Below are 18359 nucleotides of genomic sequence, written 5' to 3' on the forward strand. Positions count from 1 at the left end.
GTACCGAAATTCCACTAAAGTATCTAAAAGTAGTCTTTTTGCATGTTAGGATTTTCAGCTGCTTATAATTTTCTGTTCTACATGTGGCTTTAAGTAATTAAATTTGACATTTTGAGTGTAAATGAATCTAAAAATAAAAGCTTTTAATGATATAAAAATATACTTCCTATAAAGTTTGACATTTAATAAAATTGAATAGAACAGCGCTTAATTTTAATAAAGCAATAAACAGCTTGATTTTCAATTTTAAATATCAGCATGTCAAGATAGATTGAAAAATCAAAGTAGATTGATAAAAGTGTGTATTTTATTAATATTTTGTTAGTTGGATTTGAAAGAAAATGTTTTTAAAAAAATTCTATTTTTATATAAAATTAAAAATTTTGCTAAACTTTTTTTAAATAAATTTTTCAATTTTCTAATTTTCCTACACAATTTGAGATTTTTTTTAAATTCATTCAAAAGTAAATTAAATGTCCGTAATTAGTTAGAATTACTTGCTTATTAAAATTTTAAATTCAGATATTTTTTTTATTAACTTTTTTGATGTATTTGTGTAACAGTTGTTAAGGCCTTATAAAGAATAAATTAAAGTAATTAATGTTAGGCTGCCTCTTCGATATTTCAATAAATTCTACCTGCTGTCTACTTCCTTACTTCCTTCTTATATTCTTATTAATATATTATGTGTTTCAAATATTTGATGTTGTCGTATTAACTTTGTGATTTTTTGTGCATTCTTTGAGAATTTAAATTGAAAATCGATGAAAATTGAAATGAAGAAGATTTCTCAAAATATTCAAAAATTTATGTTTTCAATTTATAAAAACATTTGAAAAATTGAATTTTAAAAACCAAAAAATTTAACTTTTTTTCAAAATTCAAAATTTATTTTTTTAGTTTTTAAAATTCAACTTTCTGATTTTTAAATTATTTTTTTTTTTCAATTTTTGAATTTCAATTTTTTTAACATTCTAAAATTAAATTTTTAATAGTTGTCATTATCTCATTATTAAATTTTCCTTTTTAATTTTTTGAAATTAAATTTTTTGATTTTTTAAAGATTCAATGTCTAAACTTTTAAAATTCAACAATTTAAATTTAATTGTTCAATTTTTTAAAATTCAATTTTTAAATTTTTTCAAAATTCAACTTTTTAAAATTAAATGGTTTTGATAATTTTTTTTTAAAGTTCGTTTATAATTCCAATTTTTACATTTTTTTTCAATTTTTAAAATTCAATATTTATTTTTTTGAAAATTCATTAAATAAAGTTATAATTTAACTTTTAAAAATCAATTTTTTAATTTTTAAAATTAAATCATATAAATTTTCGAAATTAAATTTTTAAATTTTAAATTTAAAAATCACTGAAATTTTCAATTAAATTTTCCTTAAAGAATGCACAAAAAATCACAAAACTTTTCCATTTTATTTCTCAATTTTTAATTAAAATTCAAATTTCTAATTCAGTGTCACTAATTCAATATCACCTAGTAGATTAGAAAAATCATTACATTTTTCACCATACACACATCCTTTTTATTCCTCTATTCATTTATTTCATGTTATGAATGACATTTTCAACTAACAAAATCGCTTTGCTTGGCTCGATAATTATCCTATATAAAAATAAATCTATAAAATATATATTTAACATCTCTATCAATAAATCTATCCAAAAAAACAAGAATCTAATATAAATCATCAACAAAAAAATATTCACACTGCCACAAAATGACTACTTGTGCTGATTGAACTTTCTGCACGAATGAATTGCAACATTTCTTTCTCATACTCGAGTCCGTACATCAATATTGTATGTTCAGATATGCGGAAAATTCTATCAGCAGAGAGCATAGCAGATAAATAAAAATTGAAAAAAGAATTTTTCATCTTTTTTTTCACTTTTTTTTTTGATCTGGTTACATAATGGATATCTGATGATGATTCAGTCATTCATGAGAATGGGGGGAGGAAATTGATATATAAAATTTAAACAGTTAGGAATAAAGCAGGGGAGTAGTCAGGGGGAGGGGGGTTTCCTCAATGACCTCTACTCCTCCAAGAAATGGATAGCCGATTATTTTATAACATTTTTTCAATTTTTAAAATTTTAAAAAAATTGGTTGGACCCCTATAAGGAGGAGGTGGGGGTCATTGCGACACGCCCTTCCCTCCGAAAAATGGATAGCCGATTCTTTTATAACGTATTTTTATTTCTAAATTTTTTTGTTTTAATTATTACAAATTTCAAAAATTAAGGTCGGACCCCTAAATGGAGGGGAAAAAGGGGGTCATTTCGGCACGTCCGTCTTCCGAAAAATGGATAGCCGATTATTCTATAACGTTTTTTTATTTCTAAATTTTTTTGTTTTAATTATTACAAATTTCAAAAAAAAACTGTCGGACCCTATGGAGGGTAAATTGGGGGTCATTTCGGAACGTCTCTTTCCAAAAAATGGATAGCCGATTATTTTGTAACGTTTTTTAATTTTTAAAATTTTTGTTTGCTTTTTTAAAAAATTCAAAAAAGAAACGGTTGAGTCCCTTTGGGCCTCTGGCTACCTCTCTGGAATAAAGACTTTTGTTAAAAATCTACAGGAATCTGAAAATATTATGACAAAAGAGAGCAAAAATAAAATAAATTTTTTTATGTCAACCACTTGAATTAATTCAATTTTATACGAGAATGTTTTATGACTTTTATGATTCATTGACGTTGCCAATTATTCTAAGAATTTTTTAATATAAATGCAACAATGTTTAAAGAAGAAGATGATTGTGACCTAAAATGTGTGTCTCAAATGCATTGACATAGAAATAAAGTGGTTGTGGAAATTGTTGAAAGACTTATGAGTTATGGGAGGGTGTAAAAATTTTTTTATTTTTTATTGGGTAGGAATGGTGCATAAAAATGAGTTTTTATTTGAAAAATATTGACATCAAAGTACGATGATGTGTAAGAAATTGAGACAAAATTGAGGTATTTATTTTGATGTGTAAATTGTGTACCGAACGTATTTTCACATATTAAATTTAAATCATTAGAATTATTCGGAAATTTGAGTTTTCAACGTACGTATTTTGAATTGCGAAGCTTTACGTACGTTTTATGATATGTAATATTCTAATGTACGCATTTTCATATGTAAAATATTTACGTACGTATTTTGATATGTAAAAAATTGGTGTACATATTTTGATATGTATTATTTTCAAGTACATTTTTAACCTTGGCGTAAACTTTTTAAGTTAGTAATTCGACATGTAAAAATTTTGCGTACGTATTTGACGTACATTTTTTGATATGTAAAATATTTAACGCACGTATTTTCGTGTGTAAAACTTCATAGTACATTTTTTAATATGTAAATTCATTAGCGTACATATTTTAATATGTAAAACTTACGAATCTTTATTTAAAACGTAATTTAATTAAGTATATCTTTCAAACAATACAACTAATTTCTATGTCAATGCAAAATAACTCAAATCCTTCTAAAACTACATTTAATACCTTAAGTATCCATAAAAATCAGAGATTTTAACTACCAAAATCTATCAAATCTCAACATCAACTCCATCAATGACCATAAAGTTGTTCATTTTACGATTCTCAACATTAAAGTAGAATCCCATATTAAAGATTCAGACGTTGAAAATTAAAGGGGACGATTACGTGTTATATAGCTCTCAAAAATACAGAAAGTGCTAAAATAGCAAGACAAAAAAATATATAAACTTGAATCTTTTCACACCTTTATTTTAAACTTAAAAAAATTATTCGCATCCTTTTGTTGGCTCGTAAATCAAGTATTTTATTTCTATCGGATACCCTTTTTCTCACACCTCTCCTATTATTTTATCTTCTTCTTCCATTTTTCGCTCTCTATAATTTTTCCAATTTTTTTTAACTCTACAATAAATTAGATCGTAGCGCATAAAGTCTCTGGAAGGAAACTTTTTAATTAATTATACATTTTTTTTTCTTCTCACTTTTCCTTTCCTTTCCCTTTTTTTAACCATTTCTATATATACTATTGAGTCGTGAGATATATATATACACATATACACACATACGAAGTTGAAATAATAAATTTTCCATTATTATAAAGTATTCTTAATGTATGAGCTTTAAATGTCAATAATTCTACGTGTACTTTTACCATCTTCCCTTTTTTTTTCTTAGTGAGAACTTTTGTTTTCTATTTAAATGATGCGCTTATTTGATTCACTTTGGGTTTAGCGATTGTGTTGGCGGGGTGGAGTGGAATCTGGGGTATTGACCAATATTTTGGCGAATCTGCCAAAGCGAAACTAAAGTCTCTGTGGTCTCTGTGACCTAGAGGCTAGGCAACAGACCGGATATCTGTATCACTCTTTTGTTAAGGGCGTGTGTTCGATTCCTGCCAAAGATCGATCTTTCAATCAGTACAAAAAGTGTTAACAATATCACAAGTAATTGCAACAATGCTTACAGCATTTCTGAGTCGACAAAAAAAACGTTACATCTAGGATTTGGCCAAAAACAGCCTGTTGGTGTGGATTTTTAGCGTTTAAGATCCATAAGCCCTTCAGTTTTGGGCTGTAATTTATAGTTCCTTAAAGACTGCAGGATTTCGTTTCTGATCTGCAGTTTTGAACGAATCCTAGTTAAGAGCAAGTTAATGTCTACTTGTTGTCTAGTTCTATCGTATCTTTGTCCACTCAGGAGCAAACCGATATACACTATAAAGCGATAAGATAATGGGATTTGGAGTATAATCAAATAAGTGTGCAGGTCAGTCTACGATCAATTATACAGTACGCTTTTCGTAGTAGGCTTTTTGTAGTAAGATACATAGGATAAGAAGACAGAAGTATAGGGTATAGGATAAATAATGGGATACGGGCGCAGGACAAACAGAAGGGTTAAATGTTAATCACGCAAAAGCAATTGTAGATTAAAAGTCAAATAGACAAGATATGATAGAAATAACCTGGTTTGTTCAACACATATAATTAGGGTTCGGTAAAGAACCCATTTTAAGTAGGTCTGTAATTTTTGATGAATCTTAGAGCCAGTAAATGGCAAGTTAATGCTCGGTTAATGATTAGTTTAATCGTTTTTTGTTAACTCGAGATAGCCTCCTTTTTGCTTACCTACTTGTTTCGCTGATCGTAGAGATCAATTGTGATCCATGCCTTCCATGAGATGTCGAATAAAACTGACTCAATCGCTTGCTCGTGTATTTCCTATATAAATAAGATACATTTCTTCAATTTGATATCTACAGGTGGCTAACTGATTGACGAATTACCTGAGTCATTGAATCTTTCAATAATTCTATTGTTCATCCTAATTGCTGATCGGAAACAAATGCGCTTCAATAGATTGATCATAAAAATGAACAAACGACAGTTGTTTACTAGTTCCATTCTTCGTCCTATAAAGAAAAAGAAAAGAAAAGAAAATCCTTTTATTCTCCTTCATTGCTCGATTTCTCTTTTATATTTCCGATTTCAATTCCTTTTCCTTTATTTGCTTTCGGTGTGTATAATATCTAGATATATATATATATAGAACTCTAATATGACCCAATAAAAAATAAAGTATAATGTGGAGAGGTTTTTAAGCATGCGGTATACAATTTTTTTTAAACCATTACCATATATAGCAATTGTACAATATTTCCTTGTCAGATCCAGTAAACTGCAAAGAAATAAAATAGAAATTTTTTTTATACTTAATTTAGCTATCAAGAATTTTCCCCCTTAAGTGCATTTTTATGGCTTTTTTTAAAATGAAATGAAAAATTCTTTGCATCTTGAAAATAAATTGAATAACTTTTTTTTACATCCTTTAAATTTTTCTATATCCTCCTCTGTTTAAAAATTTAAAAAAATGAATTTTATATTAACAACAATTTTAAATAATTTATGCGAAATAATATCGATTGAATGAAGGTTTCTCAAGGCATTTTAGAATTTTATAAAATTTTTTTGTGATGAGGTTGATGAAGCCTGAATTTTGCAAGTGCGAGAGTAAGTGAAAAAATAGTTTTTGGGGGTCATTTACGAATGACATCCTATATTTTTTATTAACTTCTTTAGCTGGCACCCCTCTACTCACTCCGAGCGGCATTCACTAAGTAGTCTCTTTCATGGAGCTTTTAAGGCTTCGCTAAATAATCAAATGGCTGCAATTTAGATGCAACACCGAGGAGGCCTCCATTTTGTGTTAATAAAAGAGGTTTGGCGGAGTCTTACAAACTCCGTTTAAGAGTCTTAAAAGCTCGAAGGCGAAGGCTTCTTCATTTGTGTTCTTCGGGCATATTTCAAATTTTATGAAACCATAAATCTCTCTTCTCATCCCATAAAAGCCTAGATTAGGAGCCTTGGTTGCTTCGAAATGCCTTCCATATGTCTCTATTGCTGGTCGAATCCCGAAGATTGGACAAATTCTCAGTTTTCACATCTAATTGGCATTCCTTCAATACCGTCTTACGTCATGTTGCCAAAAAGCGAACGTAACAAGTGAACGACCTTAAAGAAGGCAATTTTGAAATTCTGAAATTTTTTGCAAGTTACAAGAATTTAATAAGTAACTATACTAGACAATTTATATCTCTTTGTTCATATTAAGTATCCTTAAAGACGTTTTCGGATACTTCTAGATTCGCAAGTATCTAATACAACTCTTTATTGTCCATGAAATACTCAACCAGAATTTTAAGAACCTTTTCTGAGTTTTAAGAACAATTTAAGACTCTAAAGAACTCTTAAAATTTATAAGGTCAATTTCATTTTAGTGGATTATCCTCAAAATTGGATCATCTACTTCATTTTTTCAATATATCTCGAGAGTCTTAAGATGATTCAAAGACATGCTATTTAATCTTTGTAGAATAAGTTGACATAACTTGAATTGTCTCATATTTGGACATTTTGTTTCTATGTTATTGATGAATGTTCTAGAGAGCGAGGCCAAGACTTTTCGAGTTTCGATTCCAAGAATTGTCAAGACTCAAAAGTTGAAGAATTTCTCTTTAATTCTCGACCTTGATCTCGGTCCCGAAAATTCTGCCAAACCGAAACATCAAGAATCCTAAATTATTGAAGAATAATCAGCAATAATTGAAGCTAATCTACTAAATTAGACTATAAATCAATCAACTTTCATGAATGAATGAAATCTAACTGAATCTAACAGGCAAAGAGAGCGTTTTTAAGGCACGCGTTGGCCTTTCTGTACCACGAAAGCTTATTGAGGAAATTTTCACGTCTTTACACTTTTATAACCGAAAATCAGTAACATATTAGCTCTTAAAATGCTTGAGACATTTCCAAGAAGCTGCTAACTAAAATCGACCGATAAAGTTTCAAGAAAAAGTCAATTGAAACAGATATATATAATGACTGAAGGGCCCAGCCTTATGAGCTGGAGGCACTGCGATTTTAAATCTGTTGTACCACACCCTTTAGACCTACAGTTTATAGTGGGATCCGAACCACTTGCAAGCTCTGCACATTGCAAAGACACGAGTACGTCATAAGACCTGATGTACCCTGCAATGTACCTAGTTACAATTCGTGTGCGCAAGATTTCGTAATGAAAGTCATCCAAATACTAGTATATCCTTGTATACCTAGCAGTGGAGACACATTGTGTGCCAAAGACCTCAAAACTCCACCCAACACACGAACCGAGCTTCATAACTAGAAACAGAACTTTCAGTTCCAAATTTATCGTCAACAGCTCACATTGCAAATTCAAATGTCAAACTTTAAAATAATCCCCAATTCACCCCAAAAAAAATTATAAGCTTGCCAAATTAAAGTTTTTAAAATTGGCCCCAAAAAAAAAAAAAAAAAACGGCAACGACTTGCAATACTATACGTCTGTCTAAATACTTTTTGACAAAAAAGCTCATGTCAAACTTTTTGTAAAATTGCTAAAAGTGCAATGAGAAACTTTTTCATTCATTCGAGGAACTAAAGAAAAACTAAAAAAAACTGCATTAAAAGACAAAAAAACCAACAAAAAAATATAAACTTGATTCCTTTATTTAAAGAACATGAATGATAGAAAAATAAGCTCGATACCATGATATTAAAAATTGGCAATTTTCCATTTATTTAATATTAATCCATCCTATTGCATGAATAAAAAATTGATTCCGCTTTACCCATTCTCTCTCTCTCACTCACTCTATTATAGTATAAATCTTTCTCACTTATATGATGATTCAGTATTCAGTGTTGTTAACTTGGTAAAAGACTTGGTCAGATGAAATTTGGGAATGTAGCAATTTTGCTTCCAGAAGAACCGAAAACCGATCAAAACTATACGCACTTTATTCTAACAGGCAAAGAATGTGCTTTTATGATACAGAAATACGGTATCTGTCTGTCTGTTAGGATAATGCCATAATCTCGATCAATCAGGATAGTTGTTGAAAAATCTGAGAAAAGGAGCACCTTCACATCTTATTACGCTACCTCACTAGGGTTTCCGGCATCGGTATCGAATGCCGGTATCAAAATTCTTATACGCTATTGACCCTGAAACTCATTAATTATCAGAGGACAAGACAATATCTAATATGTTAAAACCTGACTTATTTACTGTAAGCAAGCTCCCACGTGGAGCCTTGGCTACAACAAAAGGCTTTTCATTTGACTCCGTTTACTGACTCTGTCACTCAGTTTGTAAAAATTGTCTGTCCGAATATTTAGCTGACAATTTTTAATTACTGCTTTTTGTTAAGTAGCTTTTGGAGATTCAGGTCGTTTTTTCCCATGCAGATTCCAACTAAGTGTGGTGCAGCAAATTGGTCAATACCTCAATAAACCTCAATATGACATTATGCCATATTTGAAGCAACTCTCGAGTAGCACAACTCGGTTATTTAATCAAAATCGACGTGACCTTTACCTGGTGCCGAATACGATTTGAATTCAGCATCATGCTCGAGTTCCTCTGGTCTGGTACCGGATTTTTGGTAGATTAACCGACTTGTGCTATTCGAGAATCTCTATTAATACATTTGAACATGACTATCACCCAACTATCCATGTTAACAACACTGAAATACAAGAATATATTCCAGAATATAATAAAATTCAGTTGTTTATCTTCTCTTTATGTGGCGGCACTTTTTGTGCTGCCAAAAATTGATAAAAACTAATTAAAATTTATATTTATATTTTTACTAACAAAAAGTTTTCATTATTTTCTCTCACAATAACAACCAAAAAAAAAATTGCTTTCCAAATCCATCGATGAATCCAAAAAAAAAAATGTAAAGGCAATCGTCGTACCGCAAGTGTTCGTTCCGTAGGTTACAGTGACCTATTCGTATTGAGCAAGAAGGACATGTGGGATGTATTAAAAGAATATCCAGCAGCACGAGTGCGACTTGAGGCAATTGCTGTAAAGCGATTAGAAAAATATAAGAAGGCACCGCTTGAAAAAGGTGAGTAAAAGTTTATTTTATGTATCTGGTCCCTTTCTATGCTATTCTCCAAAAAAATGAATCTACTCCTATAACCCAATTTCTGAGAAAAAAATATTACAATAACAATAACATCAACAGCAGCAAGAATAAAAAAAAATTACACTTCCATAAAGTTACGGACAAACTTTTATTTGCCTTGACTAAGTTTTTTTTTTCTTTTTGTGCTTGTTGGATGCGAAAAAATATCAAAATTTTAAGAAACACTTTTACTCCTTTCAATTTCTTTCTTTTCTTTTCTCCTCTTTGGGGTCTGTTCACTTGTTATGTAACTTGAGGATTTGACTTATTGACACCTCTCTCCTTCCTCTATAGCAGTGGTGGGTAACCTAAGTGCGGCGGCACACCAATGTACTTTAATGTGCACTAATGTGCTCTATTGTGCACTATAGTGCCCTAATGAGCTCATAGTGCACTAATGAGCCCTATAGTGCTTTAATGTGCCCTTTAGTGCCCTAATGTGCACATAATGTGCCTAATGTGCCTTATAGTGCCCTAATGTGTCCTAATGTGCCCTAATGTGCCCTAAAGTACCCAAATATGCTCTATAGTGCCCTAATGTGCACTATACTGCCCTAATGTGCCCTATAGTGCCCTAATGTGCCCTATAGTGCCTAATTTTCCCTAATGTACTAATTTCAAGGGTCAGACACTCCAATGTATAGTATTGTAATTACTGTACGTTACTGTACGTTACTGAACGTTACTGTACTTACATATAAATTCAACAAGTTCAGTAAGTACAGTACTGTAATTTTGGAGTGTCTGATCCTTGGCCAAAAATGGCTGAAAAAGCCATGAACCATATGACATGTGCAGCTTATGATGAGGTTTACCAAGCTATTCCGCAAAAAAAAAGGTTGCCCACAACTGCTCTAAATGAAGAATCTCAAATCCCCTCAAATTTTGAATTTTTGACACCCCTAAGACCGTTCGTTACCTAACATCTGAACAGCCCCCAATTTACACATTCTCCTCTCATTTTTGTGCTGAACTATGAAAAAAATTATATAAAAACTTTCCTCTCATGCTCGTTTCTGTCATGCCCGTTTGTTTAAGGACTATGGTGAATATTTTTTGTATTCTTTGTTATTTGTTTGGGATGTCCTCCAGGGTGTGCCAATAGAGAATTAATATTTCATCATTTTTAAAAGGAGGGAAAACATAAAAGTTTTATTTGAAAATGTATTAAGGTATGCAATTGGTTGTGTTAAGGACTGAATTTATAATGAGATAAATGCTTGAAACTATTGAGAAGGTTTTTAAAAACTAATGAATTTGGATATCTTGATGAATTATTTAGTAGTTGAAGTTTGGTGTATAAGTGAACTCCCTCATTTGGTAGAGCAGTCACTAGTCTAACTTAGTACTTCCTTTGCTGACCGTACAGATCAACTGAGATCCATGGCCTCTCTCAGTTGACGACTTAAACTGGCTCTATCGCTAGTTTCCTTTGTTAATTGTCAATTCCAAGTGCAAAGGATTTAAAACAATCTCAAAATGCACAAGATTTTGAAAAAGCGAATTATTATGTCTACAGGTCAGCGTGAATCTAGAATGGAATTGGACTTTGTAAATTCGAGAGTCACGTTGACCTAAAGACAGTATGTTCTGTATTTTACATGCCCTGTGCCTTTTAGGAATTTTCACAATAATTCACCAATTATACATTAACCAGCAAGTAAATTAGAGCATGTAACTCGGACATAGATAAAATTCTGGTATCTCTAAGGTACCCAAAGACACCAACCTAAGAAAATAACAAGAAAATTTCAATTTAAAGATCCAAAATTCTTTACAAATGACATACTAAATAATAATCATTCCGACAATAATACCTGGCACTAAAACTCAATTACCTAATCATTAAAATTCAAACCACTTAAAACTTTGTCCTACTTTCAAATGCAATATAATCCTGTTGGCAAACTCTAGAGATTATCCATTCTAATGGTTTGTGGGTCTCTTGAGAATTTTCCAGAACATTTCCCTTCTTTTTTTTTATTTTTGCTGAAACAGAGTAATTTAAGTTATTTTCTTGTTATGGTTTTCTGTAGCTTTTTTAATGGATGTAAATGAATTTATAATATTTTCACATCATTTTGGGGATTATTGCTTAGTTTTTTTGTTGAGAATTTAAAAGGGATTATTAAAATAAATTTATTGATTTGGGATTTTTGGAAATTATTTACACATCCTGTATGGGGTTGGTCATGGATGATGTCCATCAGAAGAAGATTAGACAATTTTAAGTCAATGGCATATTAGGGAGCAATTGCTTTTGGCTTACTTACTTACTTACTTCGCTGGCCGTAAAGTTCAAATGTTATCCATGGCATCCCTCAGTCGACGCCTGCTTATTTTGAGAATAATTCCAAACAGATAATAAGCATGCTTATCTAAATAAACGCATTCTCTGACGGTCAAAGAGCATGCTTTTATGAGCTTACTCAGCTAGGGCTAGGCTATCAATATAACTGAACATTTTCAATTTTGTGAGCATAATCCTTCTCTGTTTCGGAATTTGATCGTTGTAGTCAAAATTTTGCGATTCAAAACAATTTTATTAGTAGAGGACTGAAAGGCACAGACGCAGAATTGACCGAAAATTTGGTAACATGATAGCGTGACTCTAACATCAGCCTAGATTTGATGTAGTCCAATTCCTGACTAGAGTCAAGTCGCTCTTTGGTCAGATTTTTGGTCAATTCTATGTCGTATAAATTCCAGGATCCTTTAAACTACTGGTGCCAATCTGTTTAGTGATTTAGCACATCACTACCTTAAAAATTGATCAAATGCTCAAAAAAGAGCACAAAATTAGAATTTGATCAACTTTTGCTATTCAAATCTGCTCAGGTTGCTCACCACGGCCATAAAGTATGGCTTTTAGATTAATTATATAAGTTGAAATGTCTATTAAGGTTTCTTAAGACTAAGATCAGGACTATTCAGTCTCAGTTTCGAGATTTGTACAAGAACAACCTTGTAATAAAGGTTAATGATGCTAAAACTAAAGCCGATACTTTTCGGGAAGTCTCTGGGTGTTCTCGGTCTTGAGAATTGGTTGAGCAAACCGTACCTTGTAGTCTCGGTTCCATAAAACTCTCCAAAACCGACACTTCGGGGAATTCAGGAAAACTTTCTACCTTTCTGGTGTACCATATCCCAATTTTAGTAGACTAGACGTCATTTTTGTTCACCCATTTTTGTCTACTTGACACTTTTTACTATAAAAACTTTAACTGAAAGACCATAAACTATCTTAATATATTGCAGTCCCGAGCATCATGCAGATCCCTGACTAAGTAAATCAAAATTACTGTAATTTAATATTATTTATTATAATTTCGAATCTATGCACTTATATCTAATGTTCCTTATTACATTTTTCTATTTCCTGACCTTAAACTCAAACAACTGTGCACATACACAAGTTCCACTCAATGTTCAATGTAAATACAGCATGAATTTTTCTTTTATTGTTATCTGATTTATATAATTTGTTCGACTTTATTTCCGTTCCTTAAATGTTTTGCTTGTTTGTGTCTCAAGAGACCATACCTTTGTACATGCACAACGAGAAACTTTTTTCCCGATCCTTAGTTTCTCTTTTTTTTGGCTGTTTTCTTGTTGAAATAAAGTTATTCGTCCCGAAAAAAATTACATGACAGACAACAAATAAAACAATCCTTTTCCAAAACTAAAGTAGCACACGACAAGAATAATTTTCTTGTTCCATTCAATCCCTGAGTCAAGTCCCTAACAAAAAAAATACAAAAAGTTCGGAGAAAATTGAAAAGAATAAAAATTTCGCTATCTTTTATCAAATATTCGTAATATAATTTAATTAAGTTGCTATGGGTCGCTGCCAATCGACTCCAGGTCTCGTGGAATCAAAGGATCGTACGACTGTTGAGGAAATGTGGATATCACCGCAACCGCTACCTTCTGTGGCACCATCATATGTTACACAACAAACGTGAGTATTATTTAATTATTTTAGTTGTTGGGTGTTGAATTTTTAATTTTAGCGCGTTTTTCTCAATTGGAAGGGATTTTAGGTAAGCGGTGAAAATGGCATCAGTGGTCTTAATGGTAGAGCGTTGGCCTTACGTGCCAAAGGTCCTGGGTTCAATCACAGGTCGTGTTTAATTTTTGAAGCTCTTTTTCCATTTCATCGTTTTAGTTACGAAGCTCGGTTCGGGTGTTGGGTGGGGTTTTGAGGTTTCGGGCACAAAATGTGTTTTTACTGCTAGGTATTAAAGGATATTGCTGAAGACGAAATCTTGCACACACGAATTGTAACTTTGTAAATTGCAGTATAATTGTATATATAGTGATGAATGGATATTATAGGATAGCAGCGAAAAAGCAGCAGTTGCGCATTTTGTTGCTGACGCTGGTAGTGCTGGTAGTGCTGATACTGGTGGCGCCGCTAGTGCTTTGAGTGTCAGTCTACCGATCCTTATGACCCGATAAGGGAAAGTTAAGTTAAATTTGGTTGCTTTTTCTCTGGTATTTGCGGTTATTGGTGTACCCTGCGTCATGCAATGTGCAGAATCGTCACTGAGGTCATTGTGGGGTTTATAGTCGTTTTCATGTTTATTCAGAATCCTCAAGTCTTTGTGACCTAACCTAAAATATCTCATGTAGGTCATGCAATGTGTAAAGTAGGGAATCTATCGTCTCTATGGCCATTGTGATCATTATAGTCATTTTAAGGTTCATTAAGAATCTCCAGATCATTGTGGCATAACCTCAAAAAAACATCATGTCGAAAAACGCGCTCAAATTAATTTATTATGTCCATTTCGACACCAACATACCCTTTTTTTTTCTATTTCCAACTGTCACTAATTAATTAATTTCACATTCTCATTTCTTTTCCTTTCTCCAAACCCATACCCGTAACACACAATTGTAGTAATTTACATTATAGTCCGAAATCACATCGACGTGAAAGCAATGCGAATACGGAGAGAACGAGAATAACTGATTCACCGGGCTCTATGAGTCCATCTGTACATAGTTCCGAAGAACGTCCAAGAAGTAGAATTACGTCACATTCATCACGCCTTCATTCGCAGCCATGTCGAAATGGTAAGTGTTGATAATTGAAATGTGTAGTCAAATTTTTTAGATTCTCATTTACGGTTTCGGATGGAACTAAGGTTTAATTTTGTGAATTTGAATAATTAATTTCATCTTGTTCGGGTTCATACGGTGAGAGGCTCCGCAATTAACATTGAATTTTTAAACAAATTGTTAATTAAGACTGCAATTTCTTTTGAATTTTTGAAATTATTGTTGATGAGGATATACATAGTGATATGATTATTAAGGTACAATGGTAATTGCGGTGATATAGAGAAAATTAAATTATGTTTGAGGATAATTAATGAATTTTGAGGTTGATTTTTCATGTAAATTTGAGGAATTGATTAAAGGGCTCTTGAACATTGTGGATTCAAGCTCTATATTTATAGAAAGAGGTTGCAGAATGCTAGCTCATTGCCTAACCATTTGGTTACTAAGTTTATAATCTGGTATATTCGTATTCAGAGCTGGAATTAGACACAGATAAAATTCGATTCAACCTCGAGTTGTGCATCGTCTTTGTATTCAGATTCAGCTGTGCTTCAAAAGTGTCAAGATGAGTCAAGATGTTCATTACTAAAACAGACTACTGGATAATATTGTGCCATGACTTTAGATGGCATTTTAAGCTATATATTAAATTAATTAAAAGGTATTTATCATCTAACTGTAAGCTAAAGTGGCCATGCTTCGGTATTTAATTATTGCACATTGTGTAGTGTTCAATTTTAGGTAAATTGTGGCTCAGTGGAAATGATTCAGTACTTTGGGACTTAATCATTACAATGCCGAACCCTAGCGATCATGTGTTTCGAAACTCGGCATGAGAAATTTTAAATTTGTCGTTCTTTGAATCATATGCACTAGTAACGATAAGTTACAGCCATTCCTTTGTAGACTATGGTACAGGCATAAATGTCACTAAAAGAGGGTTCAGATTCCACTTAATTTGTAGATCTAAACTTGAGCAAGAGACTGATGAATTGTCTCATTAATTGCCACTAAATTTACAATGTCTACAAATTGCAGATATGGATTTTACCCAAAGGACATGACGTGAAAAGGTCAGAAAATAGTGTTGCATGCAACCATGACTCTATTAAGCATTGAATTTTGCCGAATATGACTCAAAATGATAGTCACTAAAGCATGATGCACTATTTTCTGAATTTTTCATGTCATGTGCCTATAGGGTCAAGGTCTTATCAATTGTTGTATACCATATACATTCAATACTGAGCCTCAAGTATACGCAATAACTTCACTTTCAAGAGCCCTTTTATTTCCTCCTAAAGATGAATTTATTCACAAAGTTTCCAACCTGGCCGTCGTTGACATAACTTTATTAAATTTATAGGAACCAAAAAAAAAAAAACTTTTAATGTTTTCCTTACTTATTCGATTTAAAATATTTACCCATAAAATTTATTCAATAAACTTTTAACATTAATTTCCTTTCGACTCTTTTTTTACCCTCCAAAAAAAAAAAAATATCCTTAACCCAAAAAAAAAAATTATATCCAATAAAAAAAAAATAAATAATTTTTGTAGTTGGTTCCCTAACACATCTGGAATCAGGCGCAACACCACTGCTTGGTTCACACGAAGCTTTAGAAGACGAGATAAAGCGATTACGTTCCCGTCTCCATACGGTTGAGTCAGAAAATATATCATTAAGTACGAAACTAACACAACAGCAATGGGAAGTTGAGCATCGATTAGCGGAAATTGAAATGCAAATTTGCGGTGCATCATCGCGCGGTTCTGTATCAAGTCAAGAGAATGAGCAAGAAGACACGGAACGTAATCGTGAAAGTATCATATAACACTCTGGAGACCAGCACCATATGTCCGTCAACAGTAAACATTTAGCCGCCTTAGTTTATGTACGATGTATGACATAAGATGAAACACAAAAAATGTTTAAAACAAAATGGAAAAATTCTCTCTTTCTATCTCTCTCTCTCTCACTCACTATACTGTATCTGTCTCTCAACACACAACATTCCACGACACTTAATTCTGCAAAAAAATATACACACGCTTAGATGGAGATAAAGAAAAAACTTTTTAAATTTGTCACATTCCGCGGGTAAAATTCAAATAGACATTTTTTTAGATACACACATACATACAGACCTTAGCAGGCAATGAGCATGCTATCAAGAGCAGAGGAAGCTTTGAGCAAGGCTCACGAACATGTTCATGTTATCCGGAGCGAGATTAATAAGGAAGGGAGCTCCACCACGGAGCTTTTAAGGCTCTACTAAACCTATTTTACTAATATCAAATGGAAGCAGCCTCCGTTTGACATCCAATGTTGGACCCCATATGGACGCTATGTGGACCTCCATATGAACCTCCATATGGACTCCATGTGGACCTTCATATGGACGCCATGTGGACCTTCATATGGACGCCATGTGGACCTCCATATGGACGCCATGTGGACCTCATATGAATGTCATGTGGACCTCATATGAATGTCATGTGGACCTCATATGAATGTCATGTGGACCTCATATGGATGCCACGAGGAGCCCATATGGACGTCATGTGGATGCCATGTGGATCCCATTTGGATGCCATGTGGATCCCATTTAGATGCCATGTGGATCCCATTTAGATGCCATGTGGATCCCATATAGATGCCATGTGGATCCCATATAGATGCCATATGGACCTAATATAGCCGCCATGTGGACGCCATGTGGATGCCATGTGAATGCCATGTGGGCGCCATTTGTCCTCCACATGTAGGCATGCTACATGGCGAAGCTTTCTTAATTTATGTCCCTCGTCTAGTATATCAACCTCTCGACAGCATCCTCATTGCCTGTTAGGAAGATATACACAAAAGATACACATTAACTTGTAAATTAAAAATGATGAAAAAAAAAAATTGTTGAATAACTAAGAAAATTAGACAAAAAAAACGAATTAAACCCCATAAAATGGATGTGAGGAAGAATCATGTATGAGAAATGTGAAGGAACAAGTTTTAATGAAGAAAGAAATTTCAATTATATTCGAAAAGAATAAAAAAGATGTGAGTTCTTGATGATGCAAGTTATGAAGGTTGTCAGTGACTAGAGCGCATTTTTTGGGGGGGACGTGATTTTGTGAGTTTTTTTGGTTGTGGGGCTGATTGGAAGGAGGGAACGAAGCGTATAGAAGAAGAATAATGTGGTCCTAGAGTGTCGAAGCCCTGGCGTGGGTCGAACTAAATGAAATCTCCTTCTTGTGACGTTTAGGAAGGCTGGAAGTGGACGATTCCTTTATTATTGGTTGAATGACCTAAAAAAAGCTTCAGCAGAGCTTTAAAAGCTCCAAATTGCATTATTCCACTCGGAATTGCTTTCAATTCTTAAAAAGTCAAGCTTCAAAAAATCTAAAATTCCAATTTTTGCTCAAATATTTCCAGCATAAATTCTCAACACCAGGGCAACAAAACATTCTCAATCTGTTGACAATTTCTACACAATTCCGTCAACCATCAACTTTTGTTTGACAAAACTTGTGTTCATTAAAAATAAAATGAGCCAGAAAACCGCATTTTTGAATTAAAAAACTTTGTTTTTAAAACAAGTGCAGAATTACAAATTTTTTTTTGTGTGCTGGAAAAGAAAGGAAACGAGAATGACAAAAAGTGAATATCCAATCAAGGCTTTTGTGCTTTAAATGCTTTCGGTTTTTGGTGTTTTTAAAAACTTTTTTCAGCATTTTAATTAAAATTTGCAATGTGAGAAATTGAATATT

The 18359-nt window shown here is 32.6% G+C and overlaps 2 protein-coding genes across 2 annotated transcripts in view; both read left to right on the top strand.

Moving 5' to 3' along the window:
• LOC139093497 (cyclic nucleotide-gated channel alpha-3-like) overlaps window positions 1-13486 on the top strand; it is a 93360-nt gene extending 79874 nt beyond the window's left edge. Inside the window, exons 7-8 of the mRNA XM_070644235.1 lie at window positions 9294-9461; window positions 13356-13486. Coding sequence (XP_070500336.1) covers window positions 9294-9461; window positions 13356-13486 — 299 coding nt within the window. The remainder of the gene's footprint in view (window positions 1-9293; window positions 9462-13355) is intronic.
• A 993-nt stretch (window positions 13487-14479) lies between these two features.
• On the top strand, window positions 14480-16673 carry LOC139093506 (uncharacterized). Its single transcript, XM_070644248.1, has 2 exons — window positions 14480-14603; window positions 16152-16673. The coding sequence occupies exons 1-2, from the start codon at window positions 14513-14515 to the stop codon at window positions 16424-16426; spliced, it is 366 nt and encodes a 121-aa protein (XP_070500349.1). The 5' UTR covers window positions 14480-14512; the 3' UTR covers window positions 16427-16673.
• The last annotated feature ends 1686 nt before the right edge of the window (window positions 16674-18359 follow it).

The sequence above is a fragment of the Chironomus tepperi genome, unplaced genomic scaffold (assembly GCF_022539635.2).
Source record: "Chironomus tepperi strain 1889 unplaced genomic scaffold, CSIRO-AGI_Ctep_v1 contig_19, whole genome shotgun sequence".
Classification (NCBI taxonomy): Eukaryota; Metazoa; Arthropoda; class Insecta; order Diptera; family Chironomidae; genus Chironomus; species Chironomus tepperi.

Excerpts from the sequence above, each read along its gene's own strand:
- LOC139093506 (XM_070644248.1), top strand. The coding sequence starts at position 14,513 with ATGAGTCCATCTGTACATAGTTCCGAAGAACGTCCAAGAAGTAGAATT. Across the intron at positions 14,604-16,151 it reads TTCGCAGCCATGTCGAAATG|TTGGTTCCCTAACACATCTG; the intron begins GTAAGTGTTGAT and ends TAATTTTTGTAG.